Source organism: Aplidium turbinatum, chromosome 3 (assembly GCF_918807975.1).
Source record: "Aplidium turbinatum chromosome 3, kaAplTurb1.1, whole genome shotgun sequence".
NCBI classification, from domain to species: domain Eukaryota; kingdom Metazoa; phylum Chordata; class Ascidiacea; order Aplousobranchia; family Polyclinidae; genus Aplidium; species Aplidium turbinatum.
Genome location: NC_137474.1, coordinates 36,864,154 through 36,882,283, shown reverse-complemented (window position 1 = coordinate 36,882,283; position 18,130 = coordinate 36,864,154). Strand labels below are relative to the sequence as shown.

Sequence of the window (18,130 nt, the reverse complement as noted above, 5' to 3'; positions counted from 1 at the left end):
TTTTTAGATATAAAAGTTACCAGCTATTCCTGCAACTACAATATAGTGCCTGATGTTTTTAGACCTATTGTAATTTGGACCAACACTTTTTGCAATTACATAAAAATGTGTAATTGCAGTAGTTACATTCAATTACCATTGTAATTGATCCAACTATGACTGTGATATAACTGTTTAACGTGGGTCCAGCTATTCCTCAGGTGGGGTGTCTGACACAAGATGGTGAATCCAAACACCAGATTGAGAGACTGCCAATGTGCAGTGCGCCACTGATCTACTAAGCTGCATGGTCAACGGCGATTTGCGTCCTCCAAGACAAGTGTAGGCTATTTGAAATCTTTAGCCCATACTCACCACTACCGTACGTAATTTTTCGTGGTCGTAGGGGCTGGTTATAGTTAATCTACTTTGTTTTTTGGCAGTAGCCTAAACTGTAACAGATGTCATGTTACCTACTATTCGTAATGAAAACCAGTTATTTGCATTTCGAAAACTTATAAAAATTGGTCATTTTCATATCGTTTCAACGTTGCAGACATTGAAAAGCTTCAAAAATAATCGTTTCGAGTGACTTGCAGGAGCCTTCACTACTCGACGACACAAACAAGAACAAGCAGCTTGGGCTTCATTTTCTTGTGCCATTGAGAAGATATTTTGGGCTCTGTACGAGAGGCCGGGCCCTAAAAACATCTAAAGAAAGCAATAAGAAACCAAAGAATGAAAGTTGTTTTCTTCGTTAATTGATTTGATCTTTATCCTCGGACTGGGAAAAACTTCTTTGAAAGCTTCATCCTAGCTCTAGCCTGATAGTTTCGCATACTTGTAGAGGTTTTAAACCACTGACGCAAGCCCGGTTACCCAGATTGACAGAGTGAAGTTTACGATTGTTGAAGTGTTGTTACCGGAGAATTATTCCATCCGCTAGGTGCCGCTGAATGGAAAGCAGTCCTTGTATGCGTTGCTCAAGCGCACACCCGGAGAGCCGCTTGATCTTGAGTCGGGCGCGTAACCATTGAAGTAACGGGGCGGAATGGCCCTGAATAAACTCCGGGTCACTAAAATGATTTTTAGGGACAGTCTCAGTCCCCAAGAGTCGAACCAGCGCCGCCTGATCTTGCCGTTGCTTTGTTCAGAATGTCAAGAGCTTAACCAATCGAGCTATTGGGATGAACCAGAAGATATCAAAGAATAATAGAGCAGAGGTCCGCTAAAACTTAAAGCAGAGTTCATTAAACCTGAGAACGGGCCAGCTGATCGTGATAGAGATGCTTGCGGGCTGGATTAGCATTTTGTTCAATACAGTCTGCAAGCTGTTGTGGTGATTCAACAAATTGAATGTGATTTATTCGGTTGCATGCAACAATTGACACATTCGGTCGTTGCAAGCGAATGGGTTGTGGAGAAAAAAACTCATTATTTTGTCACAAACTCTCAGTCACATATTCTTATCTTTCATCAGCCTATTTTGAAAAAAAACTAAGTTATAGAATATAAACTATAGCCTAGATGTGAAGCAACAAATTAAGTACTTAAACACTTCACACAACGTTAACTTTTGATAGGATTTTTATTTAGTGTACGGTATAGCTTAACCACATTCTTTGCATAGTTTGGAGGGCCGGTAGACGGACCTCCCGAAAAGATGAGCAGAGAAAGAATAAATCAGAGTAAGTATGTGGATCGGCCAGGGATATCTAAAGAAAGGGATAGGCTTAACGAAGGCTAACAGCGATTGCCGTATTCTCATGACACCAGAAGGGCGATGGACGACAAGTGGCTCCTCGTGCCCCATCCTGTGAGTAACATCTGCACCCAAGCAGATGCCAAACGAAACTTGTCAACCAAGAGCCTCCACCCACGCTTACACGACGGCGATAATTGGTACCATTTTAAACATGCGGTTCTTTTCAGAATTGCAGATAGTTTTGTAGTGCAGCTGATACAGTCAGCTACAGAAGACAGTTAGTGCCACCGGGTCTTACAGGAAATTGTCACGTTTAAGTAGCTACCGAGTATGTGACTACAGACGATAAGCTGCCGTACCAAAATTTAAAAAATGATTCTGCAGTGTAGTCTAGTTGTTGTAAAACGACAATTAAAAATAAAGTTGGCTATGCTTTTATTCCGACAGTAAAAATGTTTTTAAAAAGTTTAGAAGTAACTTACAGGCTTATATGCTGGTAGATGGCAATGCAGTGGATACCCAGGTCAGCAAAATCCGTCAGTTTTACATTTGTTCAACGTAGCTGTCTGGATAGGCAGACACCATACTCTACCCATTCCATCTCTGAAACATTTGTCTGTGCGATAGCCTATGTCACTTCACATGATGAAGAGTTAATTTGTGTGAAGTAGGATAACTGCGAGTAAAAGGAAACCTGATTGGACTACAACAAAACCACAACATATTAAGTAATTCTGAATGGTTAAGAAAGGGTTCAACTAGTAGCGTTGAGAAGAGCCTTGGGATTATACTTCAGGAGCATTTATTTCCGTTCTATGGAGACAACCCCGTTTTGGAAAAAATCTATTCCCCAATCATGGTTTTTCCCTTAGATGCCTCGTTTAGAAGTTTTTTATAAATTGTGTCTGGGTCTTCATAGGTCTATATCGGGTATGAAAAGCCGGAGAAAAGAGCAATGACCCAAAATTTGCGTTTTTACAAAATATGAAACACAGATGTTGTTCTTACGTAATCGGCAGAAAAGTATTCCCATATTATTTCACACATTTCACTTGGTTTAGACGCTCTGAGCTGTGTCGAGATTGTAGACAATCAAGACACTAGCAGTTAACTTCACAAATATTTGCAGTTGTTTGCAGTACCAGGATCTCTACCAGAGAGATAACATTTTGTGCAGTCATAAAAGTTTTTCTTCTTTAGTCAAGTAACAAGTTGCCATTGATTTAAAAGGTGGAAATCGACTTGCAATGGTTCATATTATGCTTACGCATTATTGTTTTACCAAATTTTAGCAATGCCCAACGGGGGAACAACACACGTAAACGTTGTTCTAGATTCAGGCCGACTTGTTTGTTTTGTGATGCAGATTCCTGCTCAACTATTCAGTTCAAAAGATACACCATTGAATGATTTTTCAAATTTCTACAGAAAAATAAATTGCTGTTAGATTCAACTAAAACAGAGTGTCAAGAGCGTAAAAGAGTAATAGAATTTGTAATCGATTTTCTATACGCCAAATTTATTACGTTTGCGGTATGTGCATAGTAATAATGGAAATCAATAAAGTATAGGTATATTTTCATTATCAGCCAGGCTTGTAGGAGGGTTTGGACTGGTCCACACAACGATGTTGGAACAACAGCAGTAGCCTACACATTTTTAAGCTATGAAGGAAAATAAATTATTTCACGAAATCGTAACAGAGTGAAAATGACTAAAAAGCATTAGTAGTGTATTTGTAACTGCTTGACTGCAGAAATTGGTTACAGACAAAAAAAACATTACACCTCTCAAACCTACTCCTCCTTTTCACAATGATGTTTACCAATGATGAGCATTTGGCATTATTTACAAACAAAATGATGCTTACAACTGAAATACAACATGTGTGAAAATGCACCAGAAAACTCGTAGTACTGTAACTATAAAGTATAATGTGAAACAAAGCCATGGCAAGAGACCTCACAATTGAGGGGTAAGTAGTACGTTAAACGTGGTTGAAAACAGCAATTAAACTAGCGCTGGTTCAAAGAAAACTACATTCAAGCTTATTATTATAAAAAGCTAGATTTTTACAATCGTGGTAGACTTTTAAGGTGCCTGACGAAACACGCAAATGTACACCGTTAGGCCTATCAGTTAAACCAATATTATGCTTCGCTTGGGTTTTAATAATACCTCACCTCAGCATGTAAAATTGAAGTTTGAAGATGAGGTTTAAGACAACAAAAATAAATACAGTAACTCACTGGCTATCAACCGTGTCTAAAAAAACGTTGCAACATCGTTAATACGAACATCTTTGGCTCAATTTTGATAAAAACGCGTATTTTAAGCACATACGATCCACAGTATAAAACAGTCAAATACAGTGTATGATCTGTCGTTCGCGGATGATAACAGCAGTGGTCGATTGAAATGTCATTTTCATTTGCAGCAGACCATAAAATCTTAAGTCTCTATTTATCGATCGTTGTGCGTTTACACATAGAAAATCCTTACTTTCGAAGTGCTTATAAGGGTTTCATCATCATAAAAGCTCGTCTCGATAACAATATTGCCACTGAAAATACAGAAGTAATGAAAGGTTAGGGCTACATAGGAAGGCAAGCACTTTCCTATTTCTCGACGGTTTTAAAGTGACAACTATAAAAACACTCAACCATGTCGTGCTTTCAACCAAGGGTGCTGCTACCCAACCCAGCCAGCGAAAATTGCACTTTTACACCGTTTCAACGTCGCTAAACGTCCAGCACAGTCTGCGATCTACTGATAAATATTTCTTTAGCAACGTGATCAACTAGGTATTGTGATATTGTAAATGAAGCAAAGAGGTATATATACAATTAAACACCAACAGAAAATAAACAGCGAATGTTTTCGCTATCAACAGCTTTTAATTAATAATTTCAACCCAATTTTAAAATAAAGCAGTCGTAAGCTGACGGTATCTCCATTACGTACGCAACACAATGCAGACATAAGCGCTACTTACCTTAGCACACTGGCAGGCATCATTTGGCTGGCAGGCGCCGCTTCTATAATGGACTGCCATGTATTTGTGGACTCCGGAATCACAAAACCAAACTCAAAGAACCATTCTAAGACATATATAATTTTTATAGATAAGTATTGAAGGATAAGGATCAAAGACAACTTGACGCGAGACAATTCGCTGCGGCTGATTTGCCGTGAGAAAAACTCGCCGCAATCGAGCAAAGGCTTCATACATGAGCAGTGCATGCAAACAAGATTAGAAAACTATTACAAAAAGTGTTATATAAACTGCAATTTTTATGCTTGATAGTTTGCTACTACCAGACTTAAGCTCTAACGAAGAGATTTCGCATCTGACTACAAATGTTCTTACAATATCACTGGTTTAACGCCTGACATCAAAATCGATTAACTTCACCTTCCTTACCAGTGAAGCGCTGGTTCAAAATACATACACTGAAGAAAAGCATACACTGAATACGTGTGTGTGTCATTGTTTAGACATTTTGTTTTACTTTCACTATTCTGATGTTGTAACGCACATGTAAGATCTTTTACAAAAACTATAAAATAAAATATCTGACATTAAAGTAGCACTAAACCAAAAGGAACATTAAACAAAGTCTAAATGATAAAAGACTGTCATTAAAACCATTGCTATACAAAAATAACTATCAGGCTTTAAAAACCTTCTAAGCATTTCCCTTTGAACATCACTCTCTGTTCAAGACGAAACTTTTCCATCAGCTCATGAGAAGAAAAGTTGATTTCTCTGGATACAGCTTTGCATTTTAGAATCTTTTTAGGTACTCTAGCTGAAAGTACATAAAAAAAAACATTGAAAGGAAATGGTAATCATGCTGGTAACATGCCTTCAACAAACAACAACCACCAAGAACATTTGGTCTGTCCACGCTGGACGATTGTACCATCGAGTGGCTGTTCGAGGAATGCCTGGACATGTGACCCTGATGAAACGTAGTCTAAAAGCAACAACTTAACATACGAATGAAGAACAAATGATAACAAGCAATGGGTTCAGGTAAATGAAATTTACAAACGTAGGCTATCTCAGTTTGAGAAAAAAAACTTTTATGTGCATTTATGTGCAAGTATCAGCATTTTGAAAGTAACAGTAATATTGTAATCTTGATGTGAAACTAATGAAAGTATTGACAATGTATTTATTCAAGTGCTTATATTATATTACTAACTTTAAACTAATAATGTTACCTTCATGTTCTTTCTCAGGCACAGAGAGATCATCATTCCCCTGCCACAGGATCTTACCTGATGACGCATCACGTAGATTCATCCAGTTTCTGAAAAAGTTAAATTGTTTTTGATCTCACGATTGGTTTCTGGACCCAGTGTCACAAAATACACATGTGTCCAACTGGTGTCCGATAAATTGTACGTAAGCAATTGTTCGTAAAGCAATTGTTCGTAAGCAATTGTTCGTAAAACAATTGTTTGTAAAATTAATTCTTTGTAAAACAATTCTTCCTAAAGCATTCTTTCGTGCATGCAGTTACAATTTAATGTATATATACAAAGAATTAATTTTACGAAAAACAGTTTACGAACAATTGTTTTACGAACAATTGCTTACAAACAATTTGCCTATACCCGTCCAACTACTACAGACAATTAAGAAGCGAATTGTGATGAGCGGTGCTAAATTGGTTCATATTCAATAAGTTAATCTTTCATTGATACCAAATTGGATTTCTTTTTGCATAAAATGGTAAATAATGTATGTTAACATCGACACAGTTCACTTTCTTTCCCAAAATAGCTTGTGTAGCCAAGGACTTGCCTGACAGAAAAGTGCTACTCGGCAGTCGAGTGTAGCAAGAATTGACAGCTATAAACACTCGACTGCATAAAAACACATGTTTTTGGAAAAGTCGTGATGGCTAGTGTAGAGGCTACACCTGTAGCCTATGGTTAGTGAAACACAATGCTCACTGTTCTATAGTGAGTAGTCAGGTAGTGCTGACGCTAGAAAGAGGAAGATCGCTCCTTCTCAACAGAAACAGTGTTGCCACATGTAAGAAATTTTATATATACAGCAGACTTTATGTAAGCAATGTACATTATTTTTAAAAATGCTGCCATTTTGAACAAAAACACTTGGGAAAAGGAGTATTTTTGATCCAATTATGTTTCAATTTATATTGTAAGCAATATACAATATGTTTATTGATATTTCAATGTAAATTCTGAAAATAGAGACATATTAATACTACTTGTATTTGTGGCCAATAGATTTCAAAAGTATAACATTGCTGCAATTATGGTCATGTTAAAAAGTTAATAACCATACCCATTTACCACAAAAAGAAAATAATAGAGTTATAAAATATTGTTAAACTTATAAAGGATTTGTTTAGGAAGCACAAGACCAGCAAAGCAATACAGTAGTTCCACAATCAGTGACTTTTCACATCCATCTAGAGCAGGGGTCACCAACCTTTTTTGCATGCGGGCCACTTTGGCACTAAGAAGAGCTGTGGCGGGCCGCACTAATAAAATTTTAGGTAGGCTGACTCTTAAACTAGAAAAGAACGCATTTCGTACCCAGTATCCAGCGTTACATGTTGTTCATATTTATGTTAGAATACCGCAGCAACAAAATTAATCGAACAACGCTACTGCCAGGCCAAGCTCCTTTTACAACACTTTTGACTTTTTTTTAACAATGCCTAATAAACGAGGCCACTTGTTTTGCGCACTTATAGCGAGGCGAGCGGTTTCATCAGAATATTCATCGCCAAGCAATAGTGGTATTGTCACTTCGCTTCACAGATGATATCTTGCAATTAATAATTTCAGTAAACAAGAAAATGTTTGACACATCGCAATACTGGCAACAATAGTGACCTGCAAACATATCAGCGAAAAATAGGCTCCAATAACATGGAGAAAGAAATCAGGCACCATGAAACAAATGCTTGTAGAAATCACCCAAAAATCGTAGTTCTATCGTAATTCATGAACAGTCATCCCTTTAAAAAAGCAATGAGTTGGTTTTTCATCCTTTTTGCGAGAGTCTATAAAACCGTCTTTTCTTTGTTATAGACAACTGTCACTTGCGATGCTTATCAGCGTGGCAAGAGCTTGTTGATTAACAACATTTTGCAGAACTTCGGCAGGAGATATACTAAAATTGGAACTATACAGCAGAGAAGATTTTTTGCAGTAAGGCAAACCGGGGCATGTTGTCACAAGGGGCGTGTTGTCACAGCAATTTTTTTTGTACTTGCACTGACTGCTTCGAGTCTATATTTGTAGCACGTGCTTCGTTAAGAGTCATATTCATTTTGAGGTAAGCAAAGTCAAGAAAAGACAGCAGGTTTAGCTTAAATTAAATTATTATCAAAAATTTGGTCATCGATGTAAATTTCACTAATTTTTCAAAATTGTGTGACGCTTTCGTAAGAGCAGTCTGACCGCAAGTATGAAATCAGTTTTATAGCTTATTATGTTAGGAGTTTAGCTGACGCTTTAGAAGTTAACAGCGTGCCTTTTCTAGCCACCACTAAAACTTTTGTCTGACTGCATACGTCGGGGCAGGGGCGCCGGAAGCGGGGGGGGCAGGGGGGGCGGCAGCCCCCCCTGCCCTCAATTTCTCTGCGGATAGAGGGGCAGGGAGGGCAATGGTGCCCTTTCAAATTCATGTAAGCTACTGCACATTTTGCAATATAACAATTTCTGCTATTCGCTTTTAGCCTAATTATAATCTTTCGTTTTTGCCTCAAAATAAGATATAAGCGGCTAGGCCTACGGCACAAAATTTTGCAACACAGTACAGGCCTTAAAAATCGTTTTTTTTTTTCGGCCACCATCGTGGCCTACCGGGAGCTTTTTCTCGGCGACCAAATCTGCGTGCTTGAAGGCCAAAATACAAAATAAAAATAACGATAGCACAAGTAAATAGAATTAAACTTGAAACAATACAAAAATGATCACTTAGCGTTGTTGAAGTCTGGGCTTGGGCGACGTCATACAATAGAATCGTTGCACCACGCAATAACTGCTTTATCGGGATTGTAATCCAGTACTGCGGGACCATCTAACGACACTCGTACGAGTGTTTCCAATGTGGCTGATTTTAAAGAAGTACGCCACTCCCCTAGAATTCTGTTTAGCAACGAAAAATAACGTTCGACATGTGTTGACGATGACGGCAAGGTAATAAAATAAGTATTTCAATGATGTGAAGGACATTACTAAAAGGAGCATAATTTTTGCAAAATATGATCAAAAAATGTTTTCCCCTCGGATGTCAACTAACCTAGTTCTCCTTCCTAACTGACCTAGTTCTCCTTTTTAATATCCGACAACATCGAATCGACATAAAAACGACAACATTGCCAGCCGATGCAAATTAGCACTTCGAATTAAGACTTTGTTAAAATAAAGGTCGCGAATTACAAACAAGACTCATAGCGCTGGTGATCGCAGATGGATATATTCCATCAATAACAAATATTCCCGCACAATGCAACAGTGGTGAATATGACGCGCTGACCTAATTCTGCGTCACTCTTTGATACTACATATTTTCGACAGTTAATCCACGATCATTCTATTGCGAAATTAAATAATTGGCTAGAAGAGACCGGCGGCCAAACTTGGCCAATTAAGGAGGTAGCACCGGCGGTCATTCAAGCACTACTTAGCGGCCATGGCCACAGGCTGCTTTAAGGCTTGACAGTAGGTTACATCATTATAACATGGCATGATGCCCTTTTTTGTGTACCGGACACTTGTAGGCTATCATTAGCCTACTCAATACATAGTGAGCTGATAGATTAGGATTGTCGCTATATCTTATCTTAAAACTTGAAAAAAAAATTGGCCTTTTAGTAAACAAAAGTGCCCTTTTTTCGTAATCTTGCCCCCCCAGTCAAAAATCGTTCCGGCGCCCCTGCGTCGGGGCGAGTTGTCACAGCTGTGACAACACGCCCCGACGTACAAGTTTAATACAAGAATATTAATAAATTTCATTGAAACATTCCAAACAATTTCAAAAACTGGGGACTTCACCCCCATCAACACAAGCCTTGTTTAACTTACGGATTTTTCTATTAACTTTAGTGAAAACGTAACGCCAAAGTGCTAAAAAGTACATTTTAGGATTTCTAATCATAAATATTATTTACACAATTTTAAGAGGGCCCTTTTTACTAGAAATTGGGCGAGGGCCCCACATGGACTTGATGCGGCACTGGTGAGCAGGTTTTAAGTTACTGCAAACGTGCAAAAGAACAGTTGCAATCTTGTGACAACACGCCCCATGCTTTGTGACAACACACCCCGGGCAGGGGCGTGTTGACACAATTTTTTTTTTTTACAAAAATTTGATTTTCTTGAAATCCTTTTGCGGTTAAAAAGTTTAACTAGTGGCAAAAGGAAGTGTAAGTGGACAGTGTACGAATGATATAACCAAATCACTTGCATTGTATATAGCAAAAGCACAAATCGAAAAACCCCAAACCTGTGACAACACGCCCCGGTTTGCCTTACTAGCCTACTACTAAGCTAAATATTTTCATAATACAATCAGAAAAAGTCTCTAAATTTATATATAATATTTTGCCAATTTATTATTAATTGAGTTGGCACACCGATCTATTTTGCCAACAAAAACTTGCATAAAGAGAACACTGCTTGTGAAACACAATAACGGTGAAACGCACACTAGTGTTTACATGACATTTGCAAACTTAAAATACGCTACCCTATGCTCACAGACATTTTCGAAATTCGAAAACAGACGTTTTAATCAACCACTGGGACAGTGTGGCTGGACATCGCATTGAAATAGCTTTAAGCAACCCCAACCTAGAACCATAATCTGATTGGTTGGTCGGTGGAATCGTATGCAAAGCGAAAATATGCTTCCCGGAAAGTATTTTTTGCCTTCCTGCTCTTTAACTCTTCAAGAAAAGTATTTTTGGTTATACTTGTACGCTGATACCTTCCGCGGGCCGCAGCGATACAGCGTGGCGGGCCGCATGCGGCCCGCGGGCCGCCAGTTGGTGACCCCTGATCTAGAGAGTGTAAGTGATAATAACTGGTAGACCATGCAAATAGGAAATCGGAAAGAACAAAATGGTTTATTTCTTGGCATTGTAATACAATAACAACTTTCCATTTACTGCCAGTTGTATGGTCAAACAATGAGAGGCGCTGTATACCTCTCAAAAGAATGCAAGTCAGACTAACCAATCAAGCACACCACTGTGTCATGGCAAGACAGTTACAGACGAGACATGCACTAAAGCGATCAAGAGGATACCGGTATGTCAATCATACTTTCTGAATAGAACTGACTTATTTACCTTCTCATACCTTCAATGAGACTATTCAACAACTGGAGATAAACTTGGATACAACAACTTATTTATTCAGTGGAAAACTTCCCGTCTATGACATTGTGATGTGACTTGAATGACTTCAAGCTAAATGACATGATCCATATGCTACCATGCCTGAATGATCTAAAGCTGTAATGATTTCTTACTAAAGCGACACAATGACAAATGACTTTAGTCTGAATGATGCGAGACTTGATAGTTTCTTGCAGTCTACGACTTTATGCCGCAGGTGTAAATGGCATAAACAACGTGATCCCTAGGCCACAACGCATGAATGACGCAAAGCCCAATTGTCACAATGCATGAATGACGCGAGATTGTTAATCTGATATAATTTCTAATATCAGAACAAAACCAATGTCTTTTTTGACCTTGATGAGAACAAAAATAACACTGTGCTGCGTAAATGTTAAGGTTGCTAAACTGTTGAAGGTTCATGGTGAACTTTTTGATATTGAATTCGAAAATGTTCTAAAGCCGCTTTCTTTCATCAAATCTAGACTTTTGGTAAGTGGCATTTGAAATTATAGACAGTTTTATGGCTTTGCTATTGAGACTTGTGATGTCATAATTAAGCAATTAAGCAGTTGAATTAAATTTTCATGACATCACAACAACAACATTGTGCATAATGACAACCAAAGGTAGCATGATCAAAAATGTGATGGAGAAACAACTTAATCTGATTGAAAAAGACTGATTACCGTACATTTTTTAATTCAACATAAAAAAATGATTCAGGAACAGCCAAAACATCTTTAACGCGGCACAGTGTAATTAATATTGACGATGAAAAAGAAAAATAGACAAATCAATGTAAGAAAGCCATAGTTTTACCGCTACTACTATTCACTAGTACTTCTACTATGCAAGTGAAACTACTACCATATAAAAAAATGGTTTTAGTAAGAAATAGTCTCATGTTTATTTTGTTAAGTGCAAAAACAAATTTTATATTTTTGTAAAAATAATAAAATAGGCAATATAATGTAAAAGAACAATTGCACGCCCAGCAAGCTGGTGTTAGAGAGAAGTCCAATTGCGGATCCATAAAAGCAAATATTATTTTAATACTTTTCCAGCAAATATCAGTACAGTATATATATACTATTGATAGCACCAAAAAAGTAAGTATATAGCCTAACCAATTTGTAGCAAAACACATAACTTTGATTTCATATTAATAATGTGACCCTTGTATAACTATAAAACTACCCTGTAGAAAAATTAAAATAATGACTTCTCTCTATATATTATATATCTACGTACTGTATATGGCAGCAATAAGCAGTACACATAAAAATCCACATCCTTGGATTGATTTAAATAAAAATGAAGAGTTTAACTAACAAAATAGGTGCATGTCTTTACTCAAGATCATCAACACTTTACATTAAATGTTGATAGAATTGAGAAAAAAAATATGGGAAGGTTATCGGAATACGACAAAAATGAAAATGATCCTACAAAAAATTAGATTAGTTTTGTTTATTTGCATTGGTGCTGGTCAGTGGGTGGGCAAATCATTAAAGATAACCTTATCTTTGATGTTATATACACCAAGGTGTTACTTAGTTGTTTTAATGAAGATATTACAATGGTTTAGCTTTGGTAGAGAGGTACTTTTTAAAAACCATAGACAGACAATCGATAACAATGGTTGTTACATATAATATGCTTTTAATAATAAGCTGAATCATTTGAAACAATCACTGAAAAATCAACATTATAAAAAAAAGTTTGAAGAAACAAAAAGTGACTACAAGAAAACATGGAAGATCATTCATGAGATGATAGAGGGGAAAAGAAATTCGAATAATAAAAAGCTTCCTTCAACTATGACTATATATAAATGATAAAAGCTATAAAACAGATTCTATTGAATTCATTAATTTATTAAATAATTACTTCACAAATATTGGAACTTCAATGGCAGCTAAAATTCCAAATTCAAATGAATATAAATTTTGAATCATTCATGTTAAACAGAAAGTGTTCTTCTTTTGGCTTTCCTGATATAAATGAGATAGAAGTATCTGATGCTATAAGGAGCCTCAAAGCAAATAAAGCTTCAGGCATTTTTGAAATACCTTCTAAATTTATCAAAATGGCTAATGTAATCATATGCCCTTTTTTAAGAAAAGTACTGAATAAATGTGTTTTGCAAGAAATCTTTCCTGATGTACTCAAAAAGAGTCTGATAATACCTGTACCAAAAGTTAGTTCACCTTTACACTTTACAGATTTGCGACCAATTTCTTTATTGCCAACTTTTGCCAAAATCTTCGAAAATTTTTTATATAAACGGATGATGAATTTTATTGACAAATATAATATTTTACCCCCAGCTCAACATGGTTTTTGTGAAAATGCTTCAACAAGCTTAGCATTGACAAAAATTTATGATGAATTACTTTCTAACTTGAATGATCACAAATATGCATGCTCGGTTTTTGGTGATTTAAGTAAAGCTTTCGATACAGTTGATCATGGCATACTTTTAAAAAAACTTCACCATTATGGCTTTCGTGGCAAGTTTTTAAACGTTTTAACATTTTATCTAACAAATAGAATGCAAAGTACAAAAATTAACGGTAAGAATTCTAATTTCAATGTTGTTAAATGTGGTGTCCCACAGGGGTCAATCCTTGGTCCCTTGCTTTTTCTTCTTTATGTGAATGATCTTCCAAATGCATCTTCTTTTTCAACTACACTTTTTGCTGATGACTCAAACTTTCATATGTCAGATAAATGTCTGTCATCTCTCCAAAAAAATGTCAACAGTGAAATAGGAAAAATTGATGTGTGGATGAAATCCAATAAACTTTCATTAAATTATAGTAAAACTACTTATATGATCCTCTGCAACAAAAAAGTGCAGCAGAAAGTTTTAGTCTGTCCATCAGTGGCCGATCCATCGAAAGGAAGAAATGTATAAACTATCTAGGTGTAACTTTGGATGAGCGATTGACATGGGATAGTCATATTATTAATCTTAGAAAGCAGCTTGCAAAGGTCTGCGGCATAGCATTTAAGCTGAGATACATTGCCCCTTTAACAAAATTACAAACTTTATATTATGCTTTGTTTCAATACAAGATCCAATACTCGATTATAAATTGGGGAAGAGCAAACTCTACATTGCTTGCTCCACTACAAGTGTTACAAATCAAGTTCATTCGATCCTGCTTATTTTTGCCGAGGTCAACAAATACAACTGTTCTTTATCACCAATTTAATGTGCTCAGAATAGACGATATTATTAAATTAGAGACTGCAAAATTTATGTACTGTAGAAATATGTGCACAAAATGCTGCCCCGGGCCTTTGCTGGCTGCTTTATTTTTGTAAACGAAATTCACCATCATAAAACCCGTCAGAATCAAAAGAATGATTTATATTTGCCTTCTACAACGTCAAACTCTGGTAAGAAGATGCTATGTTTTAATGGAGTGAAACTATGGAATCAAGTACCAAAAGAAATAAAAGAAAAGTCGTATAATGTTTTTAAATTTAAATATAAATGTTTATTAAAGAATTTGTACAATGATCACTCCTGAAACGTATCATCCGCTTATTTCTCTACACAGTTTTTTTATGTTGCCCTGTGTTATTCCAGGGGTCGATCTTAACTATTTTGTTCACTAGCCCACCAGACTAGTTGCTCCCCGTTTTCACTAGCCCGCACAATTTTTCACTAGTCCGACCAGTTAACTGACTTTTCACTTGTTTGATGACGTATTAAGATAAGTGTTCTGGCTTAGACTGAAACTAACTAAAGTAAAGGCTTTCAGATTTCAGTACGCACAAGAGAGCAACAATACGCACAAAAATACCTTCTCGTACTACAGACGCAAACAATGCAATTTTAAAACATAAAAAATAAATGTGACCTCCTGACCTGTCTGGCTTGTTGGGTCAGCATAACTCTTTAGGTCACGGAGGCTCACGAGCTCTTCAACTACGACAAGGTAGCAATCCAAAGAAGAGAGAAAAAAACGAAATAAAAGTCAAATAAAATATTGTTTGTGCTGGCGTGCTCACTACTACCACGTGTCGTGTCTTGCGAAGTTGCGAGAAAAAAGTAGTCACGTGCTCAGTTGACCAACTTTGCACTTTGCAGCCTTCTTCGTGCAATCTCGCCTCTAGCAAGCAAGTTTTTGCAGTATTTCAGAGTGACCTCGCCAATTTTCACGGTGAACGGTGACACCGGCGAATATTTTCACTAGCAAAATCGGACTAGTACTACAACATTTCTACTAGTCCGCGCAAATTTTCGCTAGCCATTGGCTAGCGGACTAGCGTTAAGATCGAACCCTGTATTCCATTGTTAATGTGTTATGTAAAGTGCTGGTATTGTGCTATATGTGTTAATGTTCTTAATTTTGGGTCTTTTGTTTAAATGTTTGGTTGGCAGCTGACTTTGGTGACCTTTTGGTTTTTCGCTGCCATCCTTGTTGTGCAAATTATTTGTGTTTATTGAGTTTTTGCTTTTTGTGTCTTTCTTTTTCGCCAACAAAAAAATAAACTGAACTGAACAGAACTTTTACCTGCGTATTCAAATGTAATAAATACTGTGGCAACATAAATCACCTGTAGAAACGCAATTACAAATTCATAGCTCAGTACAAAAAATTCATGTAATATCAGCAACAATGCAAACTTACAACTTGAATCCATTCTGAATTTTTTCTTCTTGACTTTTTTGACTGTCAGACATTGCCATCATGAAAAGTGAAAAACTTGTAATAAACTGAAGATACAAATATTACCGTAGCTAATAAAGCAGTTAATATCTCTGGCCATGTAATCAGACCACTTGAACATTCAGTAAATAAAAAATATAAACTTTATATACAGGCTATCATACGTATGAAAGACATCATGATCATGAAAAAAGTTTCCTATAAAAATCTTTTATGAAAAATATGCCCTTGCAATGCTAAAAAGTATTCACCAATGCATATGCATCATTCGTTATGTTGTTGGTTATGCGCCCCACTTAAGATCAAGCGACTCTAAAAGGCTTTTGGGGGAGTGTGCTTGAGCAACGTATTTCAGGACTGCTCTCCATTCAACGTCATCTAGTGGATGGAATAATTCCCGAGCAATAACACTTCAACAATCGTAAACTCTACTTTGTCAATCTCAGTGACCAATCCTGAGTGGTTCAAAGCCTCTACAAGTATGCAAAACTGCCAGAATTAAGCTCTCAAAGAAGATTTTTCAGTCCGAGGATAAAGATTAAATCAATCAAGTAATACTAATAGGCCTACTGTGGATATTTACCTGAAATTTTAAATTGTGGACTCAAAAGAAACCTTAAAAATATGCTTTTTAAGAAATTCTTAAATTATGCTATTGTTGTAAATAACAGTAACATAATCTTGGTTGGAAGTAAACCAACAGCCGATAATGCATTGGTCACCATTTACATTATCACCACTGGACCACAGAGGCATAAAGTGAGACTCGCATTTGTTACAGTATGATACATGCATAAATAGGCTACTTTTCTGACTTGTCTTGTAAAAACATGGTATTTTTTCCATGAACACAAAAGTTGATGGATATGATATTAATCTTTCCATTGATATGCAACTGAACTTTTTGCACAGCCTACGCGGAAATAGCTGAACACAGTGTTTTTAAAAAGTCTGTGTTAAAACGTTCACTTAAATTATCCTTATTAGTTGTTTACTGTACGTGATTGAAAGATGAATAAGCACTCTGCTTTACAACATCTCATATATTATTATTATTATTATTAAAGCCAAACTCTATGTTAAAACTGCGTTTTTGTAAGTTTAAATTTGAAGTTGTTTTATTAAGTGCTATCTTAACAAACACAGCTTTTGTCAACATCCTTAATTGTTTTGATCACCAAAAACACGAAATGGAAAAACCACAGGAGCCTGAACTCTGCACTCTGCAGTTCTGCGTCGTTTTGCCATAGCAAATAAATCAGCTGAGCGGAAACAAGTGATGCCAGGTTATTTTTTAAAACAAGCAATTCTTCTTCGTCGTATGAGCTGTTCTTCCGGACTATATGTTTGGGCATGATGTCATCATCCACTCGACAGTCTCGTCATCTAGGGCCTTCAGTCCAAGCGTTCCGTGTGGTGGTTGATGGATTGGGCAGTCATGGACGACATGATCTACTGTCTGGTCTGTGGCGCCACACTCGCATCCCGGTGAGGGAGCCAGGCCCCATCTGCACATGTCTGAACGAAAGCGACCGACGCCGGTTCGTAGGCGGTTAAGCCGGACCCACGCAAGTCTTGCGAGGGACATTCCCGGAGGGTGGGGATCGACGTCGGGTAGGAAATCACGGAGTCGGGAGGTGTAGTTTTGCCACTCCATGTTCCATGTGTAGTTCGTCCAGTGTGCCGCACTTATTCCCAGATCTTCAACGTTGTTCAGAATCTCTCGTGCGGCGTGCACAAATGGGCGTCTTGATTTCAGTCGCTGCTGTCCTCCAGGTAGGCGCTGGAGTGTACTGTGGAGGAGGTGGTCGGGGTCCAGTGCGCGACGAGCAAGGGAAATCATGGCTTCTTTACGGCGAAGCTCAACAGGTTGGATGCCTGCAAGGATGGGAAGGCATTCCGTTGGAGTGGGACGCAGGCATCCAGGAGTGGGACGCGGGTGTGAGAGCTGCGGCACCACACTGGTGCACAGTACTCAGCGGTAGAATGGACGAGGGCCAAGGTAGCTGTGCGAAGGGTTTTCGCATCAGCTCCCCAGCCGGAACCCGCCAGCCGCCTCAAAAGTGCAACGCGCGCAGATAGTTTTTTGCGCAGTGACTCCAGGTGTCGTCGGTGCGTGAGTGACTTGTCCAGGGTTACGCCGAGGTAGGTGGGTTCAGCGCAGTAGGGGAGGTGTTCGTCATCGGTGGTAATGTTGATCTCACGTTTTGCTTCCTTGTGGTTTAGGTGGAAGGCCGCCGACACTGTCTTTGCCTTGCTGAGCTGTAGCTTCCATTTCTGGAAATATGTTGATATAGTTGACATGTCCTGGCTTAGGTTCCTCTCCATTGACTGCCAATCTCCGGCTGGATGCA

At 37.7% G+C, this 18,130-nt stretch overlaps 1 protein-coding gene across 1 annotated transcript; it reads right to left on the bottom strand.

Annotated features, from left to right (window-relative positions):
• Positions 1-3,153: 3,153 nt before the first annotated feature.
• LOC145767136 (retinal rod rhodopsin-sensitive cGMP 3',5'-cyclic phosphodiesterase subunit delta-like) lies at positions 3,154-15,874 on the bottom strand. The gene is made up of 5 exons (XM_082578898.1): positions 15,738-15,874; positions 5,915-6,003; positions 5,371-5,496; positions 4,680-4,785; positions 3,154-4,247 (listed from the first exon to the last, which is right to left on the bottom strand). Exons 1-5 carry the CDS (start codon positions 15,797-15,799, stop codon positions 4,166-4,168), a joined length of 465 nt encoding a protein of 154 aa, XP_082435024.1. The 5' UTR covers positions 15,800-15,874; the 3' UTR covers positions 3,154-4,165.
• Positions 15,875-18,130: the final 2,256 nt, after the last annotated feature.

What these genes read in the sequence shown, in the direction of transcription:
- LOC145767136 (XM_082578898.1), bottom strand. Translation starts at nt 15,799, where the DNA reads ATGATGGCAATGTCTGACAGTCAAAAAAGTCAAGAAGAAAAAATTCAG. An exon ending in GCCTGAGAAAGAACATGAAG is followed by an intron (nt 5,497 to 5,914) that starts GTAACATTATTA and finishes ATGTACTTTCAG; the next exon opens with CTAGAGTACCTAAAAAGATT. An exon ending in ATGCCTGCCAGTGTGCTAAG is followed by an intron (nt 4,248 to 4,679) that starts GTAAGTAGCGCT and finishes CTGTATTTTCAG; the next exon opens with TGGCAATATTGTTATCGAGA.